This window comes from Narcine bancroftii, chromosome 12 (genome assembly GCF_036971445.1).
Source record: "Narcine bancroftii isolate sNarBan1 chromosome 12, sNarBan1.hap1, whole genome shotgun sequence".
NCBI lineage: Eukaryota > Metazoa > Chordata > Chondrichthyes > Torpediniformes > Narcinidae > Narcine > Narcine bancroftii.
Genome location: NC_091480.1, coordinates 6,368,360 through 6,389,664, shown reverse-complemented (window position 1 = coordinate 6,389,664; position 21,305 = coordinate 6,368,360). Strand labels below are relative to the sequence as shown.

Sequence of the window (21,305 nt, the reverse complement as noted above, 5' to 3'; positions counted from 1 at the left end):
CAAGAGGCAGTGTCTCAAAATAGCAGTCTCTACCCTCAAGGGCCCACCAACCAGGCCCTGCCCTTTTCACTCTGCTACCATCGGGAAGGAGGTACAGGAGTCTGAAGAGGAACACCCAACAATGCAAACTCAGCTTCTTCCCCTCTGCCATCAGATTTCTGAACGGGCAATGAACCACACACACTGACTCATTTACACTTATTTTTGCACTTTTTCCCCCAAATATAATTTCTAGCAATTATGAACCTGTGACATGTTGATGACAATAAATTCTGATTCGCGGCCAAGCCCAGACCAGGGCCCTTGGGAGAATCGGCTTGTCTGAACTCTGTCACTGAAGACTCAAGTTCAGCTGCACCCTGAGCCAGCCAATCACCCATGGTGTGGTGAAATGCTGCTTCCGGTGTAACGGAGACCTGCTTGCTCACAGACCTGGGAAATTCTCCTGGCTGAACCCACCCAGTCACAGCTCCAGACTTGCTAAGCTAAACCGCAAAGGGGGGAATAAATAATCGAGCAAGAATGCAGCTAATCCACACCCTATAAACAAACAACAGTCAACCTAGATCCTTGTGAATGGAAGGAGGCGGAACTGCAAGTTACAACACATCAGCCTTGCCTGGAGTATGGAAAGCATTCCAACCTCTATCAAACCCACAGGATCAAAATATATTTTGTCCACTATCTAATAATGAAAAAAGTAAACTGAGGCCAATAATCAAAAATTAGTTCAGGTTACAAATTTGAGAAATAATTAAGGAAAGACCCCCATAAAGAAATAAAGTTTACATTCATTACAGTCAGGAGCATCTACTTTTTTTTTCTAAAGATAAACAAGCCATCGTATCTGAGATTTGGAGTGAGTGAGAGTGGGGCGATCAGGGAGGCAAAAGCTACGAAGAATTCAGTGTCAGATCCTTGGGCCCACCTATTCCAAACATGGCAGTAAAAGGAGATGGGGCCCAATTAATATTAAGAACTAAAGACAGGACTGGTTTCATCCTGAAGTTCACAATGAGTTCCTTAGCTTTGCTAACGTTGATTGCAAGGTTGTTGTTGTGGGACCACTCATATAGCTGATCTCTCTCACTCCTGTATGAGTTATTCTGCTGATCACAAGGTGTAGTTTGAAGAAGCAGCGAAGCCACTAGATAATCCATTGTTGGCAGGAACTAAATCCTTATCTCGCTTTGTGAAAGCTTGATACATTTTTTCCATCAGCTGTCAGGTGGTTGAACCTCCCTGTATTACTCCAAGTATAAACTAGTCCAGATCCACCAAAAAATCTGCAGTTTTAAAACATCACTTTATTTTACACCAACTCCAAATGTGAATATTTCTCTATTCTGTCATTTTTTTTTCTGTTGGCAAATTGTGATAGTTTGCTGTATAGTGCTGGGTGTATCTTTTGCAATTGTATGGCAGGGAAGAATTTTGGTACACCTGTTTACTGTACTGTGTATATGACAATAAACTTCTGGCTGTGAATAGAAGGTGAGAAAGATTGAACTTGTGGAGTGGAGGAACAGGTCCATAGATCTCTAAGTTGCCGTGCACAAGGTCATTAAGACTTGTGGTGTGCTGACCTTTGTTAGTTGGGGAATCTAGTTCAAGAGCCGTGAGGTAATGTTAAAGTTCTATAACACACTGGTTAGACCACACTTTGGAGTATTCCATTCCTTTCTAGTGCCTCATTACAGGAAGGCCATAGTGAAATTTACCAGGATGTTGTCAGGATTGGAGAACGTGTCTTAATGAGGCAATTGTTGAGAGAGCTAGGGCTTTTCTCTTTGGAGTGACAGGGAATGAAAGGCAACTTGGAAGTATACAAGATTATGAGAGGTATAGATAGGGTGGACAGATATAGATAGGGTGGATAGCCAGCACCTTCTTCCTAGGACAACAGTGGCCAATGCCAGAGGGCGTCTGTACAGGGACAGGGAGAAAGGTTTAGGAGAGACTTTGGTTTATTTTATTTTGGTTGCCTGGAATGCATTGGTGGTGATGGAGGCAGAACCAGTAGGGACATTTAAAAGACTCTGAGAATGTGAGAAAAACTGAGTTAAGAGTGTGAGATCGTGGAGTGGGTTCTTTTATTCACAACACGGTAGAAGCAGATTCCATTTAAATCGTGCCGCCCAGTTTCACCCAAATTGACCTAAAATCCCATACGTTTTGAAGGTGGAAGGAAACTGGAGCACCTGTGGAAAACACACGCAGAGACGCACCCACGTGGAGAACGTACAAACTCTTTACAGACAGCGCAGGATTTGAACCCCGGTTACTGTGGTAACCGCTGTCTAAGCTATCCATGCCACCTATTTGCATAAGTTGGCACAACATTGGTGGGATGAAGGGCCTGTACTGCTCTATGTGAGGTCAGCTATAGGAATGCAGGTTTGATCTTGCGCAATTGTGGGAAGCAGATGGCTCAATGTTGATTGTCCGAGTTTAACCTCCCTTGCTCTGGGATGATGAGGGCAGAGGCTCTGTTACCTGTCATGACTCTCGTCTTCTGCTCTCATACAGGATGTGTTCCTAATCTGCTTCTCGCTGGTGAGCCCGGCATCCTTCGAAAATGTCCGTGCCAAGGTGAGTGCCACCTCTCATGTTGTGAACCACTTCCATCTCATGACTGTCCAGGTACCACTGCAATTAAAGTCAGGCTATTTTAATAGCCCGGGAAGACCCTGCGTGGGAGGGATGTCTCCAGAAAAAATTGCTTCTCGCCCAGTGCAGCTTTGAAGCATTGCCCAATGTCTGAACGGGAAGCTGAAAGCTTGTACCTGCACTGCACTCAGCAGGGGTCCAGCTACCAGGTGATTAGCAGTTTCAGACAGAAACACTGGTATCAAAAGTGGGCAGGGAGTGGGCAACGAGCCAGCACCTTGCCCCCTTTGCTTTTCTAAACAGGGGTGGGGGAAAGAGAGGGGGTAAAATTCTCTGCCCTGTCCCTCTGAATATTTGCAGGGACCTCATCTGCCCAGTCCGTGACCCATAGTCCATGGGGCATTGGAGAGCTTGCTTTTCACTGAGCCATCACTCGTCATCCTGGGCCCCAAGGGAACAGGGTGGAGTTCATTCCTATTTAAAAGGGGTGTGTTATCTGTGCAATCTTTACCTCAAAGGGGCAGAGGAGGGGGCAGAGGGGTGACCGTTGAATGTTGGGGACAGACGGATTTGCCTGCTGATGTTTATGTTCTCATTCTTTCCTTTTCCCCCCGTCCACAGTGGTATCCTGAAGTGAGACATCACTGTCCAAATACGCCCATCATCCTGGTGGGGACCAAGCTCGATCTGCGAGATGACAAAGACACCATCGAGAAGCTGAGAGAGAAGAAGCTGACCCCTATTACCTATCCACAGGGCCTGGCTATGGCCAAAGAGATCGGTAGGCTCCTCTTGCCTTGTGCCATCCTCTGGGAGTTCAAGGAGGGGTGCACTTATGGCAGAGAAAGAATTGATGCAGAAACTCAGCAGGTCAAAAGATATAGGTGTAGAAGTAGGCCAATCGGCCCTTTCTAATCATGAGCTGATCTATCCTCCCACTCAGCCCCACTTCCTGCTTTCTCCCCGTAACCTTTGGTACCCCAACTATTCAGTTCACCATTCTCTGGCTCAAGAAATTCCTCTGCATTCCTGTTTTAAATGGACTCCCTTCAATCCCAAAATTGTGCCCTCTTGTTCAAGAGACTCCCACCTTGGGAAGGTACTTTCCCACATCTACTCAGCCTTTCAACACTCCTCCCTCATTCAACAGCTCCCTATCCCCAACATCACCTTCACACTAAATGTTGATAACGTGGGCGTACTCTCAATGATCAAATACCTGTCAATCTTTGCCTTAAATACATCCAATGACTTCTCTTCCCCAGCTGCCTGTGGCCACAAATCCCACAGACTCACGACCCCCAGAAGACTAAAGAAATGTTTCTGCATCTGTTTTAAATTGACACCCTTCAATCCTGACTTTGTGCCCTCTTGTTCTAGTCTCCCCCACCATGGGAAACAACCTTGCCACATCTACTCTGTCCAGGCCTTTCTGCATTTAAAATGTCTCTGACGTCCCCCCTCCTCCTTTTGTACTCCAACATATACAGAGCCAACAATTGTTCCTCGTCACGAGGCATCCATGGGAGAAATGTTTTGGGGTGGGATCCTTCATTGAGACTCGAGGGAAGGGGATAATATTTCCATATGTGGAGGGGAAAGAATCTGGGGGAGGGACTCGGAGGTCATAAGAGTACAGGATAGATGGTAATGGTGGGGGAGAGACCTCATGAAAGGGAGGGTAAAGAAAGTTCCAAGGCATTAAATTCAGGAATAGGAAAGAGAAGGAACCAGATGGGGTGGGGACACCTAAAATAGGAAATTAAAATGTTTATGTTGTTGAGTTGGGATTGGGACACCTAAAATAGGAAATTAAAATGTTTGTTGTTGAGTTGAAGGCATGTCAAGGGGAATGTGATGTTTTATAATTTTTAATTTAGATGTAGACTTGTATAGTAGGGTAACAGGCCCTTTCAGCCCACAAGTCCTTGCTGCCCAATTATACCCAATTGACCTACAGCCCTGGTACAATTTTTGAATAATGGGAGGAAACGATCCTCCAGGGAAAGTCCACATGGACACAGACAGCACAGAATTTGAGTCCCGGTCCTAGTTGCTGGCGCTGTAACAGTGTTGCACTAATTGCTACATTAACTGCGTTGTTTTAGTTTGCGTTCAGCCTTACCCTGGCAAAGGATGGGACTGGTTGGGGGAGTTGAATCATTTGGCTATAGGAAGTCTACACTTAGACCCATAGTGTAGGTGCTGGGCGAAGTGTTTGGTCTCACCCTTGTAGAGGGCAGGGTACATCAAAGGTCTGAGTGACATCAGCATTGCAAAGATGGAAGTATTGGATGTTACGGAGCATACATCCGCAGGACCTGATTAAGTTTGGTGTCACAGGCACTGAGACTACTGTTGGGGGACCCTCGGCAGTGAGAGACCAACCCTGGTCTCACCAGTAATTAGGAGCTGCAAGCCTTCTCCTTTCTCCAACATGAGTGGCAGATGGAGTTCAATCTGAGTTTTTGGAAGGTCAATCCAGAAGGCTGAGTATGGGGTTAATGGTTGGTTACTTCAGAGTGTGGAGGAACAGAGGGACTTTGAGGGTCCAAATCCATGCATCTCTCAAAGGTCATTGCACAAGTTGATAGGATAGTTAAGGTCTAAGGGATGCTGGGCTTCATTAGTAGGGGGATTGAATTCAGAAGTAGAGAGGTCATGTTGGAACTCTACAAATCTCTAATGAGACCGCACTTAAGAGTATTGTGTTCAATTCTGGTCATTTCATTATAGGAAAGATGTAGAAGTTCTGGAGAGGGTGCAGAGGAGATTTATCAGGATTGGAAAATAAGTCTTATGAGGCAAGGTTAGCAGAGCTGGGACTTTTCTCTTTGGAGCGAAGAAGGAATAGAGGAGATGTAACAGAGATCTACAGGATTCTTTCTTTTTCAATGTTTTTTTGTCTTCAATAATAAACTAAAAGCCATTAAACAGAATAAGCACATAAAAAGGTGTAGTAATTGTATGTAGAGAAAACCTATTATATAAAAACAAAGTACTTTAACTAACAGACTAAAAGACAAAAAAGTATATTAATCACTGAAACAAATATAAAATGGCTAATTGAAAAAGACAAAAAAACCACATTACTATTTTACAAAATCTACCCCCTTTCCGTCTGAAGTTGTTGATTGTTACATATAATTTACTAAAATACAGAAAAAACTAAAATCACAAAACAATATCTGAATAATCTTATAAATTATGAAAATAGTTGATAAAAGGTCCCCATAAATTAAAAAAAATTCAAACCCATTTTACTTTGGTAGATCATCTGATTTTTTTTTCCCCCAAAGTTAGACATGCCATCATATCGGATAGCGATTGAGTAGGAGGGAGGACATCTTTCCACCTCATCAGTATTGAACGTCCAGCAATAAGGGAAGCAAAGGAGATGACAATGGGATTAAATTCAGGTCATTTATCTTAGTTAATTCAAATAGGACAATTAAAGGATTTGGTCTCAAATTTATATTAGTGACTAAAGATAAGGTACGAAAAATATCTTCCCCAAAAAAAGAGAGAGGTAGAAGAGACCAGAACATGTGGAGCAGAGAACCTTCTTCAGTCCTGTACCTATCACATTGCGAAAATGTGTTGGAATAAACCTTAAGCCGATTGAACTTTAAAAAAAGTAGGCTCAATGTATACTACCTTAAATTGTAAAAGCGAGTGACGAGCATATAAAGAAGAATTTACTAATTTTAAAATAGAATCCCATGTAATATCCAAAAATGAAAGCTGAAGATCTTGCTCCCATAACTTTTTAATCTTGGGAATTATCCTTAGACTTTAATAATGATCTTATATAGCTGATATCAGCTTATTTTGATTGGGTTTAAATTTATAAATCATCCCTATCGTATTAATATAAATGTCCTGAGGAAGATTCAACAATAAAGAATTTTTTTAAACTCCTAATTTGTAGGTTATCTAAAGAAGTGGTGATTAGATAGTTTGGATTTAGAAAATAGTTGTTCAAATGAAGCTAAATTATTATCAATAAATAAATCTTGAAAGGACTGGATCCCCAACTTAAACCATTCACTAAAAGCTGAGTCTTGTACAGAAGGTTAGGAAAACGAATTACCTAGTAGATGGCTAGCAAGTAAAACTCTGAAATCCAAAAGATTTTGAAAATTGAATCCAGAATCTCAAAATATGTTGAGCTCTACAAGATTCTGAGAAGCATCGATAGGATGGACAGCCAACGCTTTTTTTCCCCAGAGCAGGAATAGCAAACAGCAGAGAACATCTGTAGAAAGTGAAGGGAGGGAGGGAGGTTTAGGGCAAACATCAGGGGTAAGTTGTGGGTGCCTGGAATACCTTGGTGGGGATGGTGATGGAGGCTGAAAGACTGGGGATATCTAAGAGACTCTTGGACTGGCACATGAATGGAAGTAAAACAAAGGTCACGACGTGGGAAAGGTGTAGTTATTTTATAGAGGTATAAAACGACAGCATCGAGTCCACGCTGCTGAAGATCCAGCTGCGCTGGATGGGTCACGTCTCCAGAATGGAGGACCATCGCCTTCCCAAGATCGTATTATATGGCGAGCTCTCCACTGGCCACCGTGACAGAGGTGCACCAAAGAAAAGGTACAAGGACTGCCTAAAGAAATCTCTTGGTGCCTGCCACATTGACCACCGCCAGTGGGCTGATAACGCCTCAAACCGTGCATCTTGGCGCCTCACAGTTTGGCGGGCAGCAGCCTCCTTTGAAGAAGACCGCAGAGCCCACCTCACTGACAAAAGGCAAAGGAGGAAAAACCCAACACCCAACCCCAACCAACCAATTTTCCCTTGCAACCGCTGCAATCGTGTCTGCCTGTCCCGCATCGGACTGGTCAGCCACAAACGAGCCTGCAGCTGACGTGGACTTTTTACCCCCTCCATAAATCTTCGTCCGCGAAGCCAAGCCAAAGAAAGAAAATATAGAGGTAAGCAGAACATTGTGGGCTGATGGACCCTGTGCTGTAGAGGTCTGTTTTATAGTCCACCTTCTATTTGCATACTGCAGAGATCTTCCTAAAACTGGGTCATGCAGGTTTCTGGAGAGATGAGGCAGTTGGAGCTTATCCTTGGATTTCACAAGAATGAGTGACCTGATTCAAGAACTAGATCCTAAGGGGACATTAAAATGGGGTCAACATTTGTGGATGGTGTTTTCCACTTTGGGGAGAGTCTCGCAGGGTCTGTTATTTAAAAGCCAGGTGGGTAGAAATGTCCACTCTCAAAGAGCATTCTCTAGAATTCACTGCCCCCTAAGGGGGTGGAGATTGGATTATTAAGTGTTTAATGGAGAGATAGCACAGGGCAGTACAGTTAGCTAGCGGTGCTGTTACAGCACTAGCGACTGGGATTCCAATCCGGCGCTGTCTGTAAGGAGTTTGTATGTTCTCCTGTGTCTGCGTGAGTTTCCTCCGGGCTGGTCCTGTTTCATCCCACCTTAAAAACATTATCGGGGTGGAGGTTAATTGGGCGGCACAGACTCGTGAGCTGAAAGTGGCTGTATATCTAACATAACATAACAATTATAGCACGGAAACAGGCCATTAGGCCCTTCTAGTCCGCACCGAACCAAACACCCCTTTCTAGTCCCACCTCCCTGCACAATGCCCATAACCCTCCATCTTCTTCTCATCCATATACCTGTCCAACCTTTTCTTAAATAATACAATTGACTCCGCCGCCACTATTTCTCCCGGAAGATCATTCCACACGGCTACCACTCTCTGAGTAAAGAAGTTCCCCCTCATGTTACCTCTAAACCTCTGCCCCTTAATTCTTAATTTTTAATTAACCTCTGCCCCTTAATTCTTAATTTTAAAAATCCTATGGAATGGCAGGGTAGACTGAGGGGCCAAATGGCTTACTCTTTATTATTCATGGAACATTTTTTGCACTAACTGCAACTGAATGTTTATCCTTTTATCTTTTGTAATTTAAAGTTTTTAAATTTGTACTAATGGTGAAACTTGCATATACGTGTAGCTGCAGCAAGTGAAAGTATTTGTACGTTTGACTTGTACAGGACAATATTACCTGTCATAACAAATGATGGAATAGGTGAGAAAGAGGAGATTCTGGGGCCTTGGCATTGAAGGACGGTAGGCAAAGATGGTTGGTGGGGGGGGGCAGGGTGGGGAGGCCAGAGGTAGATGAATGCTAACCTGAATTGTGGGCACAGATGGGAATCCTGTCACAGCCCATTCCCTGGATCAACGCTCCTTTGTCTTTTAACACGTCTCACGGTTAAATTGAGATTTTATTTTCAGATTCACTCTGTAATACTTAACAAGCCCTTCTAGTCTGTGCCAAACTATTATTCAACCTCGTCCCACTGATCTGCACCCAGTCCATAGCCCTCCATACCCCTCCTGTCCATGCATCTGTCAAAATTCTTCTTAAATGTGAAAATTGAGCCTCATTCCACACTCCCACCACTCTGGGTCAAGTAGTTCCCCCTCATGACCTCTATAAACTTTCCCCTTTCACCCTTAACCCATGATCTCTGGTGTGTATCTCACTTACTCTCAGTGGAAAAAGCCTATCTACATTTACTCTGTCCACCCCCCTCATAATTTTAAATACTTTGTCAAATCTCCTCTCATTCTTCTACACTCCACAGAAAAAAAAGTCTAATCTGTTTAACCTTTTTGAAACCCATCCTATATGGCCAGATGTTTCTTAAAATTCACAATAGTACCTGCCTCACCGCCTCCTCTAACAGATTTTTCCTACACCCACCACCTTCTGTGTGTTAAATCTCCCCCCCCCCCCCCCCCCCCCCCCCCACACACACACACACGCACCTTAAGCCCATATAACTGATTACTCTGGGCAAAAGATTGTGTTCACTCAATCTCAATGATTCTGTTTGGCCTGTTGTTCCAATGCTAGCCCTTTCTGGCGAAACCTCTCTAATGAGACCCAGCCTCCTTTCCCTTTGCAGGCCTGTGGAATTTCAACATGTATCCAATTCCCTTTGAGTATGGACCATTGTCTGAGCCCTCTGTTCAAGGGCGAGTTGTCCGTGTGCCTGGATTTAACTGCTTGTGGGAAATTTCCGCTGACAACCCATTACCCCAGAAAGACCCTCTGGTGTTGATGCAGCTGTAATCTCTTTCTTTCCCCAGGTTCTGTGAAGTACCTCGAGTGTTCGGCACTAACCCAGCGAGGCCTAAAGACCGTGTTTGACGAGGCCATCCGCGCAGTTCTGTGCCCCATCCCGGTGAAAAAGAAGAAAAGAAAATGCTTCATTTTGTAACTGTGTCCTTCCCACCAGTACACAGCGTTAATTCAAAAATGCCAATATTTCCCCCACATTGTGATTACTTTTTCCTTTAGAATTGCTCTTGAACAAACTCATCTAATATTTCAAATAGTTAATGGGCAGTGAAAAGGGACCCTGCTTGATTTTGTTCCTCCCTGATCTTGCCCCATTGCCTATTTACATATTTGTACATAAATTGCCAAATTATTCACTAACTCGAGAAACACTTCATTTGCACTGCAAACACTAAATCATTAGAAAGAATTGCACCTTTCTGTCATCTGGTACTGTTTACAACCTTTCCAGATCTCTGACCATTCTGCTCCCAGGCACCTCCGGATCACTCCAATTTCACTGTCAGCACCATCTGGAAGTAACGGTGTTGCTGGTGGTAGGACTTGGAACAGCTCTGAAGATGTTGATACTTCAGAGGCTGCAAGGTGGCTTTATTTGACCCTGTATTTTTTTCGCTATAACGTTATATAAACTAACCACCTCACCTTGCTAGCTTGAAGTTGGCACAGAGGCTTTGTTGATGTAACCATTAAATACGAGTTAATCATGTCTGCTACTGCATTTAATTAAAACTAACACATTGGCAATCTTGGCAAACTACTAGTAAAATTAGGACATGCTCCCGCTTGGAGGTGTAGTTAACAATTTGTGATTGAACTGAGAGTTTCCGCATTCTTGGACTAATGCAGAGAGGGAACAGATGCTAAATTTTTGCAGGACTTTGCGTGTGTTTTTGCTGACATATTTTTAGTAAAGGATGCAAGTGGAAAGAGAGGTGGATAATGGCAGGAACAGATACAGAACTTGGGGTTAAAAAGAATGGTTCATTAAAGGCCTTGTTTGGATCCTAACCAGCTTCTGCTTTTTATCTTGAAGGGATTTTTTTGTGCAACATGTTTCTGAAATCATTAACCTCGCAGCTGTTCTGTGTCTAGCAAGATTTCCATTTCTAACAGTAAGTTTTAACATTAAGTTGGAAGTGTTACTTCTCAAGTTTTGGATGCAATAAAGTGTTATTTCATAGACTGGAAATTTATTTGTGAGAACGAGGTTGCAAGTTTTTGTGAACACTTGCTTCTGTGGCAAATGCTTAAGCAAATATCTCCTCAGTAAACGAGCCATGTTTGTTGCCTTGGTTTTAATCCCTCTGTGCCTGCAGATCTTAAATACTTTCCTGCTTCAACTTTGAGAAGCCTTAAAGACCAAATCCTGCACAGAGCCATAACACCTTGCTTGTCCTTGTGCGTGGTTTAATTCTACCATAGACGCCTTATCTAAAATGTACAGAATCCCAATGTATTTTCTACTTAATTTTTCTAAAGGTTATGTTCTGTGCATGTTGCTCATCTATTTTGGAATGGTGGATTCCAGTGGTGTGGGGGGGAGGGGGGGTAGCTGTTAACAAAAATTAATCTGCTTTTTATATAAACAAGTGTTAAAGTATTGGAAAAAAAGAACAGCTTGCTTGCATTCTCAATTACTGTTCTGTTTACTGTGTGATTTAAATAAACGGGGACTACATTGATTGGTTAGAGATGTGATTATATTTATCAGACAAACAATTCTGATCAAAGACTGGACCAGAAAAGACTTAAAGTAGCATTCTCCATTTTATACAATGTGTTTAATGTCAGCCCAGGTTCTTCCACAGGAGCTGTCCGAATGTCGGGGGTAAAAAGATGTTGGGAGGCAGAGGTGAGTCATGGAATTAACTGTTGAGATTACCAAGATTAAGTTTAAAAAAATTAGACCCAGCGCTGTCGGTCCACGAGCCCATGTTGCCCAATTACACCCAATCAGCCTACACCCCTGGTGCGTTTCAAACGGTGGGAGGAAACTGGAGCTCCAGCTGAGAATGTACAAACTCTGAGAGACAGTGTGGGATTTGACCGCTGGCGCTGTAACAGCGTTGCACCATCAATGCCAACCTATTAAATGAATCAGGAAAGTATGTTCTGGGATAGATCTCACAATTAGATGGGGGGGGGGGGGGGAGTGTTGGTCACATGGTCTTATCTTTTTCCCAGGGTAGAAATGGCACACACTAGAGAGGCTGTGTGTGGGGTGCCTGGAACAGAGTATTGTGGTGTTTGTGGTTCCTTGTAGAAAGTTATCAGGCAGGCTTTATTTTGATTTGAGTGTTTGGCATCAGATACGTGCTCTTCCACGTTCATTGCTCAACCAGAACTTAGCACTTAACAGGTGAGTGGGAGTTGGATAAAGGTAAGACACACGATTTTTGACCTAGTTTGCCAAGTGCAAGCACAGTTGCTTCTCAACCTTTTTTTCCCTCCACTCCCATTTCTTTCTTTTCTTTGGCTTGGCTTCGCAGACGAAGATTTATGGAGGGGTAAATGTCCACGTCAGCTGCAGGCGTGGAGGGGGAGGACGTGGACATGTCCTCGGGCCTCCACTCCCATACACCTTAAGTAATCCCTTACTAACCTGTGCCATAGGTGTGAGGGGGGAGAAACTGTGCTAGGGTGACAGGCTATAGATGCGGCAAAAAATCCATCTGCTGGAAGGGGAATTGTTGCTCTGTCAGGTTGAAACTGAATATCCCTGGGTTTCGTTGTTTTAGGTGTGATAGAGTCGGAGGGGCAAGAGGAGGTGGGGTTGCATTGCTTGTCAGGGAAAATATTACAGTGGTGCCTAGGAAGGATAGATTAGAGGGCAAATCAACGGAGGCTATTTGGGTGGAACTGAGGAGTAGGAAAGGAGAGGTTACACTTGTAGGGGTGTATTATAGACCACCCGGAGGGGACCGAGACCTAGAGGAGCAAATCTGTAGGGAGATAGTAGATATTTGTGATAAGCACAGGGTTGTAATTATGGGAGATTTTAATTTTCCACATATAGATTGGGAAACACATTCTGTGAAAGGACTGGATGGGTTAGAGTTTGTGAAATGTGTGCAAGATAGTTTTTTACAACAATATGTAGAGGTGCCGACCAGAGAAGGAGCAGTGTTAGATCTACTGTTGGCAAATGGGATGGGTCAAGTGACGGAGGTTAGTGTTGGCGAGGACTTCGGGTCCAGTGATCATAATGCCATCAGCTTCAATGTCATTATGGAAAGAGAGAAGTCAGGGCCAAGGGTTGAGGTTTTTGATTGGGGAAAAGCTAGATTTGAGGAGATGCGAAAGGACTTGCAGGGTGTGCATTGGGACAATTTGTTTTATGGGCAGGATGTAGTAGAGAGATGGAAGTCTTTTAAAGATCATATTTTGAGAGTGCAAAAGCTTTATGTTCCTGTTAGGTTAAAAGGAGGGGCAAAAGGTTTGAGAGAGCCGTGGTTTTCAAGGAATATTGGAAACTTGGTTCGAAGAAAAAGGGAGGCGTACATTAGATATAAGAAGCATGGAGTTAAGGAGATGTTTGAAAGATACATTGAATGTAAGAGGAATCTTAAGAGAGGAATTAGGAAAGCTAAAAGAAGGTACGAGGAAACTATGGCAAGCAGGGTGAAAACTAATCCAAAAGAGTTCTACAAATATGTTAATGGTAAGAGGAAAGCTAGAGACAAAATTGGTCCCTTAGAAAATCAGAGCGGAAAACTGTGTGTGGAGCCTAGAGAAATGGGGGAGATATTGAACAGTTTCTTTTCTTCGGTATTCACTAAGGAGAAGGATATTGGGATATGTGAGATAAAAAAAAAGCAAATTGGGTAAATATGGGGAATATAGAGATTACAAAAGGTGTAGTTTTAAGGCTTTTGAAGAATATAAAGGTGGATAAGTCTCCGGGACCAGACGGGATCTTCCCCAGGACATTGAGAGAAGTGAAGGAGGAAATAGCAGAGGCTCTGGCGGTAATTTTCCAAATGTCATTAGATATGGGGATAGTGCCGGAGGATTGGCGCATTGCGCATGTGGTTCCGTTATTTAAAAAGGGTTCAGGGAGGAAGCCTGGCAACTATCGGCCTGTAAGTTTGATGTCTGTGGTAGGTAAATTAATGGAGAAAATTCTTAGAGATAGTACTTATAAACATCTGGATAGACAGGGTCTGATCAGGAGCACTCAACATGGATTTGTGGGAGGAAGGTCATGTTTGACCAATCTGATTGAATTTTTTGAAGAGGTGACTAGGAATGTGGATGAGGGTAGCGCAGTGGATGTTGTCTATATGGACTTCAGTAAGGCCTTCGATAAGGTACCACATGGAAGGTTAGTTAGGAAGGTGCAGTCTTTAGGTATAAATTTTAAGATGGTCAAATGGATTGAACATTGGCTGAAAGGGAGAGGCCAGAGAGTGGTAGTGGAATTGTCTGTCAGGTTGGAGGCCGGTGACCAGTGGTGTGCCTCAAGGATCTGTATTGGGCCCATTGTTGTTCGTTATATACATTAATGATCTAGATGATGGGGTGGTGAATTGGATTAGTAAATATGCAGACGATACTAAGATAGGTGGAATAGTGGATAATGAAGAAGGTTTTCAAGGATTGCAGAGGGATTTGGGCTGCTTAGAAAAGTGGGCTGAAAAATGGCAAATGGAATTTAATGCTGATAAGTGTGAGGTGCTTCGTTTTGGTAAGAAGAATCAGAATAGGACATACGTGGTAAATGGGAGAGCATTGATGAATACAGAAGAGCAGAAAGATTTAGGAGTGACGGTACATCGTTCCCTGAAGGTAGAAACTCACGTGAATAGGGTGGTGAAGAAGGCTTTTTGTATGCTGGCCTTTATCAATCATTGCATGGAATATAGGAGTTGGGAGGTGATGTTGAGATTGTATAAGACGTTGGTGCGGCCTAATTTGGAGTTCTGTGTGCAGTTCTGGTCGCCTAATTATAGGAAGGATATAAACAGAGTGGAGAGAGTGCAGAGAAGGTTTACCAGAATGTTACCTGGGTTTAAGTATCTAGAGTATAGGGAGAGATTGGACAGATTAGGTCTTTATTCTTTGGAGCGTAGAAGGTTGAGAGGGGATTTGATAGAAGTATTTAAGATTATGAAAGGGATAGACAGAGGAGGAAAGATTAAAACAAGAGGACATGAGTTAAGAATTAAGGGGCAGAGGTTTAGAGGTAACATGAGGAGGAACTTCTTTACTCAGAGAGTGGTAGCCGTGTGGAATGAGCTTCCGGGAGAAATAGTGGCGGCAGAGTCAATTGTATTATTTAAGAAAAGGTTGGACAGGTCTATGGATGAGAAGAAGATGGAGGGTTATGGGCATTGTGCAGGGAGGTGGGACTAGAAAGGGGTGTTTGGTTCGGTGCAGACTAGAAGGGCCTAATGGCCTGTTTCCGTGCTGTAATTATGTAAGACGGTCGGTGTGGGCTTCATGAACTTGTTAGCTAAAGGGGTGATGAAGTGGCAATTTGACTGACTGGTTGGTGTGACGAACAGCAACAGCTGTGATTTAGGGGTGTGACCATTGTCAGGAACTTTGTTTTATATTAGTGGTTCTCAACCTTTTTTCCACTGTGGATAGTAAGGGAAGTAATCCCTTACTATCCACAGAGCACCTATGGCATCCTCTGGGATTATTTAAAGTGAGGAGAAAAGATTGGGAACCACTGTTTTATACCTTTGTGCTTAATTTGGTCACAGTTTGGGAATGTCCTTTGGTGGCTGGTCAGTTATCATGGACGATGTTGTGGCCTTTCCAGACCAGGTAACAATCATTTTAAAAATCCACCCAAATTACTCTTCCCTTGTGTTCCAGTAGCAACTTTAATTACCAGGATCCACAGGTAAAAAGTGTTCAACATTCAAGGGGATTTTACAGTGGCTCAATGTCCCTTCTGAAGTGTTGATGAACAGGGTAAATGGTCTCAGGTGAGTTATTACTCTTCTGTGCTGGGGTTGGTGTTTGAGGGATGTAGTGGAACAATGGTTATCTGTACAACTGTCCATTCTGAACTGTTCGAGTAGAAATGATGGGAGAAAATGTTATTTCAGGTTCTAAATTACTTCCATTGCTTTGTCAAGTAATCCCAAGGAACATTACATAGAGTCCAGATTCTATACATTGACCACTGGATTTTTTTGAGGCTTGCCCCATTTACCTCGAAACTGTCCCCTCAGGTCTCTTTAAAATCCTTCCCCTTCATTTTTGCTCTCTAATACCACCTGGCCCCTCAAACCTTCTCCACCATGGCTGGCTTTATGTAACTGGCTTTTCTCCATCACTCTTAATTCCCCAGATTCACCTGATCTTGGATCTCATCTCTGTCCTAAATCAATGCTGCTGAACCTTGTATTAAATTTGGATATTTAGACAGGTAACAGACCCTTTCAGCCCATGTGCCACCCAATTAACCTACAACTCCGGAACACGTTTTGTTTTGAAGGGTGGGAGGAAACCCATGCAGACTCAGGGAGAACATAAAACTCCTTACAGGTGACACTGTAACAGCGTCGCGCTAACTGTGCCACCACTATATCCCCTGGTCCCACCTGCCAGTGGAAACTATTTTCCAACTTCAACCTTATCTATTCATTTTATGTTTTTGGTTTTAGACTCCCCTATCTAATGTGGGGGGGGGGGGGTTGGGGGGAGCGGAACTAAGCCCATTCACCTGAAATGTGCCTCTCCTGCAGCTCTAAAGGTTTGCTGTGGCTGTTGTTGAGTCCCTGTCAGGCTGAGTTGAGGAGGACAGCTCACAGGTGCAATAAACCCAAGAACAAATCGATCTGCTTAAGAAACAAAGTTTAGAAACTTTTATTTTGTACATTAGCTGGAAATGGTGCATAGAACCAACATTACACTTTGAATATTTACAATGGCCCACACATCTTCAGCAATCAATGATTGGAAATCCTTTTCACTTGTTTCATTTGCTTGGGCTCTAACAACTTGGAAGCAAATTATTTATTTTAAATGTAAATAGGAATACAAGATCAATACTTAATGCTTTTTGGCAATCAGGAGACCCTTGATCTTACAGAGACAGCTCGCATCAGAGGTGGGATGTCCCATGCACAGAAGCTGAACGAAAGCCAGCACCACTCAGTGGTGACATGAGGGAACGAGCAATCTAAAAGCAAAATAGAGCGGCAGAGATCTGCAGAGCAGTTAACCAGCAATAAAAATATGCGTGCAAAGTGACCACAAAGCAACTGGCCACCAGCTTCTCGTCAGACACCACCTTCGAAGGCTGGCTGCCAGAGCTTTCTGTAACATTAGATTCAGTCTACTGGACTGAGAGGCCCAGCAGATCTGCTTCGCCCAAACCCATACCACCGGCCACCTCTATCTGCTCCCAGGCAGCCCCTTGCTAAACCAAATGGCATCTCCTTGTCAATTTCCAAACTTTGTGTCTAATAAATCAGGGCAACAATTGGCCAAAGTGCTAAACCTTTCCCTAATTACCATTATGACAGATACAAAAGTAAACTGACTGTGGGAGATAAAAGTTTCCATTGGGGCTCGTGTTGACAGCTGTCACACAGACTGCTTTTACAGTAACTGTCAAGCTTGAAGTTGCCACAACTGTCCAAATAATTGTCTTGTATCTCCAGCAACCAAAGGCACTGGTGTGCTGTGCAGGGATCCAACCATCTGCAGACACTGCCTCCCACCTCCATTGCCAACAGTGAGCCAAAGCCAGGAATCTCCTCAGGTTCTAGGCTCTGAATGAACTATGTCAGTGGGGTACCCAACACTGGACCCCTTCACTGGGAGAATGCCACATGGGGAACGTTGGCCAAAACAGGCAGGGAGTACTGAGTGTTGGGGCTGAAAGCTGTGTACACACACAAACCACTGAGAAAAGTAAAATGTGAACGTCTGCAGACACATGGTTGAAGTAAAAACACGATGCTGGAGAAACCCAGCAGGTCAGTGGATTTTATATTGCAAAAATACAGAACCAATGTTTCGGGCAATTTTGTTCAGACACTTGCTTCATTTGGCTCATACCTTTGATGAAGGGCTCAATCCCAAAATGTTGGTGATGTATATGTGCAATATAAAGTCCACTATTTAACCTGCTGGGTTTCTCCAGCATCGCATTTTTACTTCAACCATGGTGTCTGCAGAGGTTCATGCTTTACTTCTCCATCTTGTGCATCAACTCTCCAAGGTCTCAAGGTGAATTAAGATAAAAAGTCCAGATAAGATCAAAACCCACCTGCAGGAATCCATAGAAGGGGCACAGACATGGCAGCAGCCTGTGACACCTCTCAGCTTTCCAGCCCTCTCCCACCACGCACAGGTGTTAGCTAGCCTGGGAGGGTCTCACTGGGCCCAGGAGCCTCTTGATTCAGCTCTTTCAGGACGTCCAACAGCAGGTCCGGCATGTGATTGGTGATCATCTTGGGGCTGATGAGGATTCTCCTGAAGAAAGAGGCATCGCGCCACACCGCGTGGTACTTCGCCTTGGAGAAGCACAGGCTGGAAAGGAGGAGATGAGACCATATAACATTCAGTTAATCCACTGCAAGGTCACCAATCTTCAGGGCAGGGAAACACAAATATTTTAAATATTCCATTTACTCCCAAGACCTCAAGATACCCCAAAGTGGACAGGCAGTGGCCCACCACTTCCATGCTGATCTTTCTGTCCATCGACTCTCAGCCGATTTGTTTGCATTGGACAGCATCCTACCCCACAAGTGAATCTGTGAGAGAAATAAATGGTTGGACCAAACCGAAAAGGAACATCTATCTAATCCTGGCCATAGACCCAAAGTCTCCCTATCTCTGGGTGATAACGTCTTGGCCATCCACCGGATCCTTTCCCCTTTCTTGATAAAGGGCCCCAACTCCAATCGCTGATGGGCCATCTCCCTCCATAGACACTGCCCAACACTCCAATCTTGGGTTCATGTGTTGGAGTATTGACTAATCATAACTCCATAGTTTTAGAACACAGGAACAACTGAACTTAGGTGCACTAACTAAATGGGAGACACATTTGTCTCGTAGCTTTAATACTTTGGAAAATCCTTTTAGGAGACACCAAAACCTTCTGATGGGCCAGTAGGTACTTCACTAAAACTGACCATAGCAAGGGCCAGCGAGCGGTGTAGGGGCATCACTAAACCTGACCCTAATGAAGGCCAGCAGTGTAGGGAGAGCTAAGCTCCTGCCCGCCCCAGCCCCTCTGAACCTTCAACAATCTCACACAGTGGTACTGACGAAAGCAGAAACTGCAACTCACCATCCCTCGCTGCGGTCCTCCACGAGGTGAATGATCCTTCCTGGCAGGAAGAGGGGAGGTCCTTTGAAAGGAGAGCTGATGGGGGAGGAATCGGAAGTGCTGCCGCTAGAATCTGACTGACAGCCCCTCAGGTTCTGCTCTGCCAGGATGGGCTGGTGCAGATTTGCGCTCTGCTCTTCGCCCAGCTCAATGGGCAAGCTGCCTGGATCACCGCCAAACAACTCGTACCAACAGCCCTGCACCAGGATCTGATACTGCAGGGAAAGATCAAGGCAATGGTCAATACAGCAGGAGGGCAGGTGGGGGGAGATGGAGGTTGGGATCACGATGCTTTCTCCAAATGTCGGTAAGACAACCAGGCTGGTCAGAGACTTGCGGAGGAGGAGAAGAGCTCACTCCCTGGTCCTTGTTGATGGTGCTGAGGTGGAGATAAGAGACAGACCCTGTGAATGAACTTCTACAGTGTCCTGTCCTGGTGCACCCACATCTATAACTATGAAAGTGCCTCGACTTCCTGAAGCCCCTTAGGAAATTTGGCATGGTGCCTCTACAAGTGCATCACCTGCTCCACCCAATACTGCAGGGGATTGTGACCGCAAATCCTCCCTTCGCACTCCCTCCTGCTGCCTTGGAAAAGCAGCCGACACATCCCACCCCAACCACAGTCTCTTCACCCCCAATCAGGAAGATCACAAGGGGTGAGATCAGGCAGCTTCATATTCAAGGACAGTTTCTCTCCTGCCTTGATCAGACCCATGAGTAAAAGTCCAGAAATCTGGACCACCTGAGGATATGGTACCTGCTGACAATTTCCCCATAACTTGATGAAGGGCTCAAGCCCGAAACGTTGGTTCTGTATCTTTATTGTTGCTGTAGAAAGGACACTGACCTGGTAAGTTTCACCAGCGTCGTATTTTACTTCAACCTCAGTGTCTGCAGACTTTACACGGTTTACTCGTGACAGTGGCTGCACCCCCCCCCCCCCACCCAAGTGTGAAGGTCAATGTGAGGGAGAGGAGAGCAGGACTAGCTGAAGAGCTGCTTCAGGTGGGAGGGACTGAGCCTTCCTGCTCAGAATCATTCTGTTTACCAGTGTAATGATTCAATGGGCCTCACTACCAAGTAATTGAGTCGCAGCTTCCGGTGAAAATTGAGAACACCTACTCACATGGAAAAATGGAGAGAGAGAGGTACAGAATAGAAACAGGCCATTCAGCTGACAGAGTTGGGATAGTGGTCTTTGCAAGGCCTTTACAGCTCCAGTGATCAGGACCGGGGTTTGAATCCCGCGCTGTCTGAAGGAGTTTGTACCTTCTCCCCGTGTCTGTGTGGGGTTTTCCCGGGGGCTCTGGTTTCCTCCAACCATTCAAAATGTACTTGGGGGGGGGGAGGGCATTTAGTTAATTGGGCATAATTTGGCGGCACGGGCTCAAGGACCAAAAAGGCCTGTTACTGTGCTGTATGTTTAAATTTAATTTAAACTAATTCTGCATTAACACCATTGGACTCTCCACACATTCCCATCAACTCCCCCCTTTCCCCCAGATTCTACTCTCACCTTCAACCAGATGGCAACTTAGAGTAGCCAATTTACCACTGAGCCACAGGTCTTTGGAATGTGGGAGGAAACCGGAGCAGCCGAGGGAATCCATGCAGACACAAACTGTTGGATATATTGGGGGAGGTTTGTATGACCCTTGGAGCAAATCAAGGACATGTGCACTCGGGAGGAGAGGAAGGGTATCATGCAAATGTCACAGTACCTTTGGTCGGGTGCAGTGAGACACAATCCGGATTATCCGCCTCTTCAAGTCCTCAATATTACGGAGGCTCAGCCTGGAAATGAGGAGGTTCAAGTAAGCATTGGACAGTGACGGGAGCATCCAAGCAGAAAGCAGAGCCACAGCTTGTCAGGGTGAGAACACAGAACAGTTCAGTAGTGGCCCTTCGGCCCACAAGGTCATGCCAACATACTCCAACCAAAAAAAATACTAAACCCTCCCCACCCATAACACTATTTCTTTTCATCCATGTGCCTCTTGAATGCCCTGATGTTCCAGCCTCCAGTACCATCCCTGGTAACGCATTCCAGACACCCACAACTCTGTAAAAAAATATCCCGGATGTCTCCCCTAAACTTCCCTCCCTTCACTTTCAACAAATGTCCCCTGGTGCTGGCCGTCCATCTTAACTATGCCTCCCAGAATCTTGTAGATCTCTATTAAGTCTCCTCTTATCCTTCTTCGCTCCAAAGAGAAAAGTCCCAGTTCTGCTAACCTTTTCCAAATGA

At 44.5% G+C, this 21,305-nt stretch overlaps 1 protein-coding gene and 1 pseudogene across 1 annotated transcript in view; one reads left to right on the top strand and one right to left on the bottom strand.

Moving 5' to 3' along the window:
- The window catches only part of LOC138747090 (ras-related C3 botulinum toxin substrate 1-like), a 30,387-nt pseudogene extending 18,958 nt beyond the window's left edge, over window positions 1-11,429 (top strand).
- Window positions 11,430-16,548: 5,119 nt separating this feature from the next.
- Window positions 16,549-21,305, bottom strand: part of daglb (diacylglycerol lipase, beta) — a 52,293-nt gene continuing 47,536 nt past the window's right edge. The window contains exons 13-15 of the mRNA XM_069906698.1: window positions 20,779-20,851; window positions 19,016-19,269; window positions 16,549-18,246 (exon numbers count right to left, since the gene is read on the bottom strand). Of these exons, the coding sequence (XP_069762799.1) occupies window positions 18,075-18,246; window positions 19,016-19,269; window positions 20,779-20,851 (499 nt within the window). The 3' untranslated portion in view covers window positions 16,549-18,074. The remainder of the gene's footprint in view (window positions 18,247-19,015; window positions 19,270-20,778; window positions 20,852-21,305) is intronic.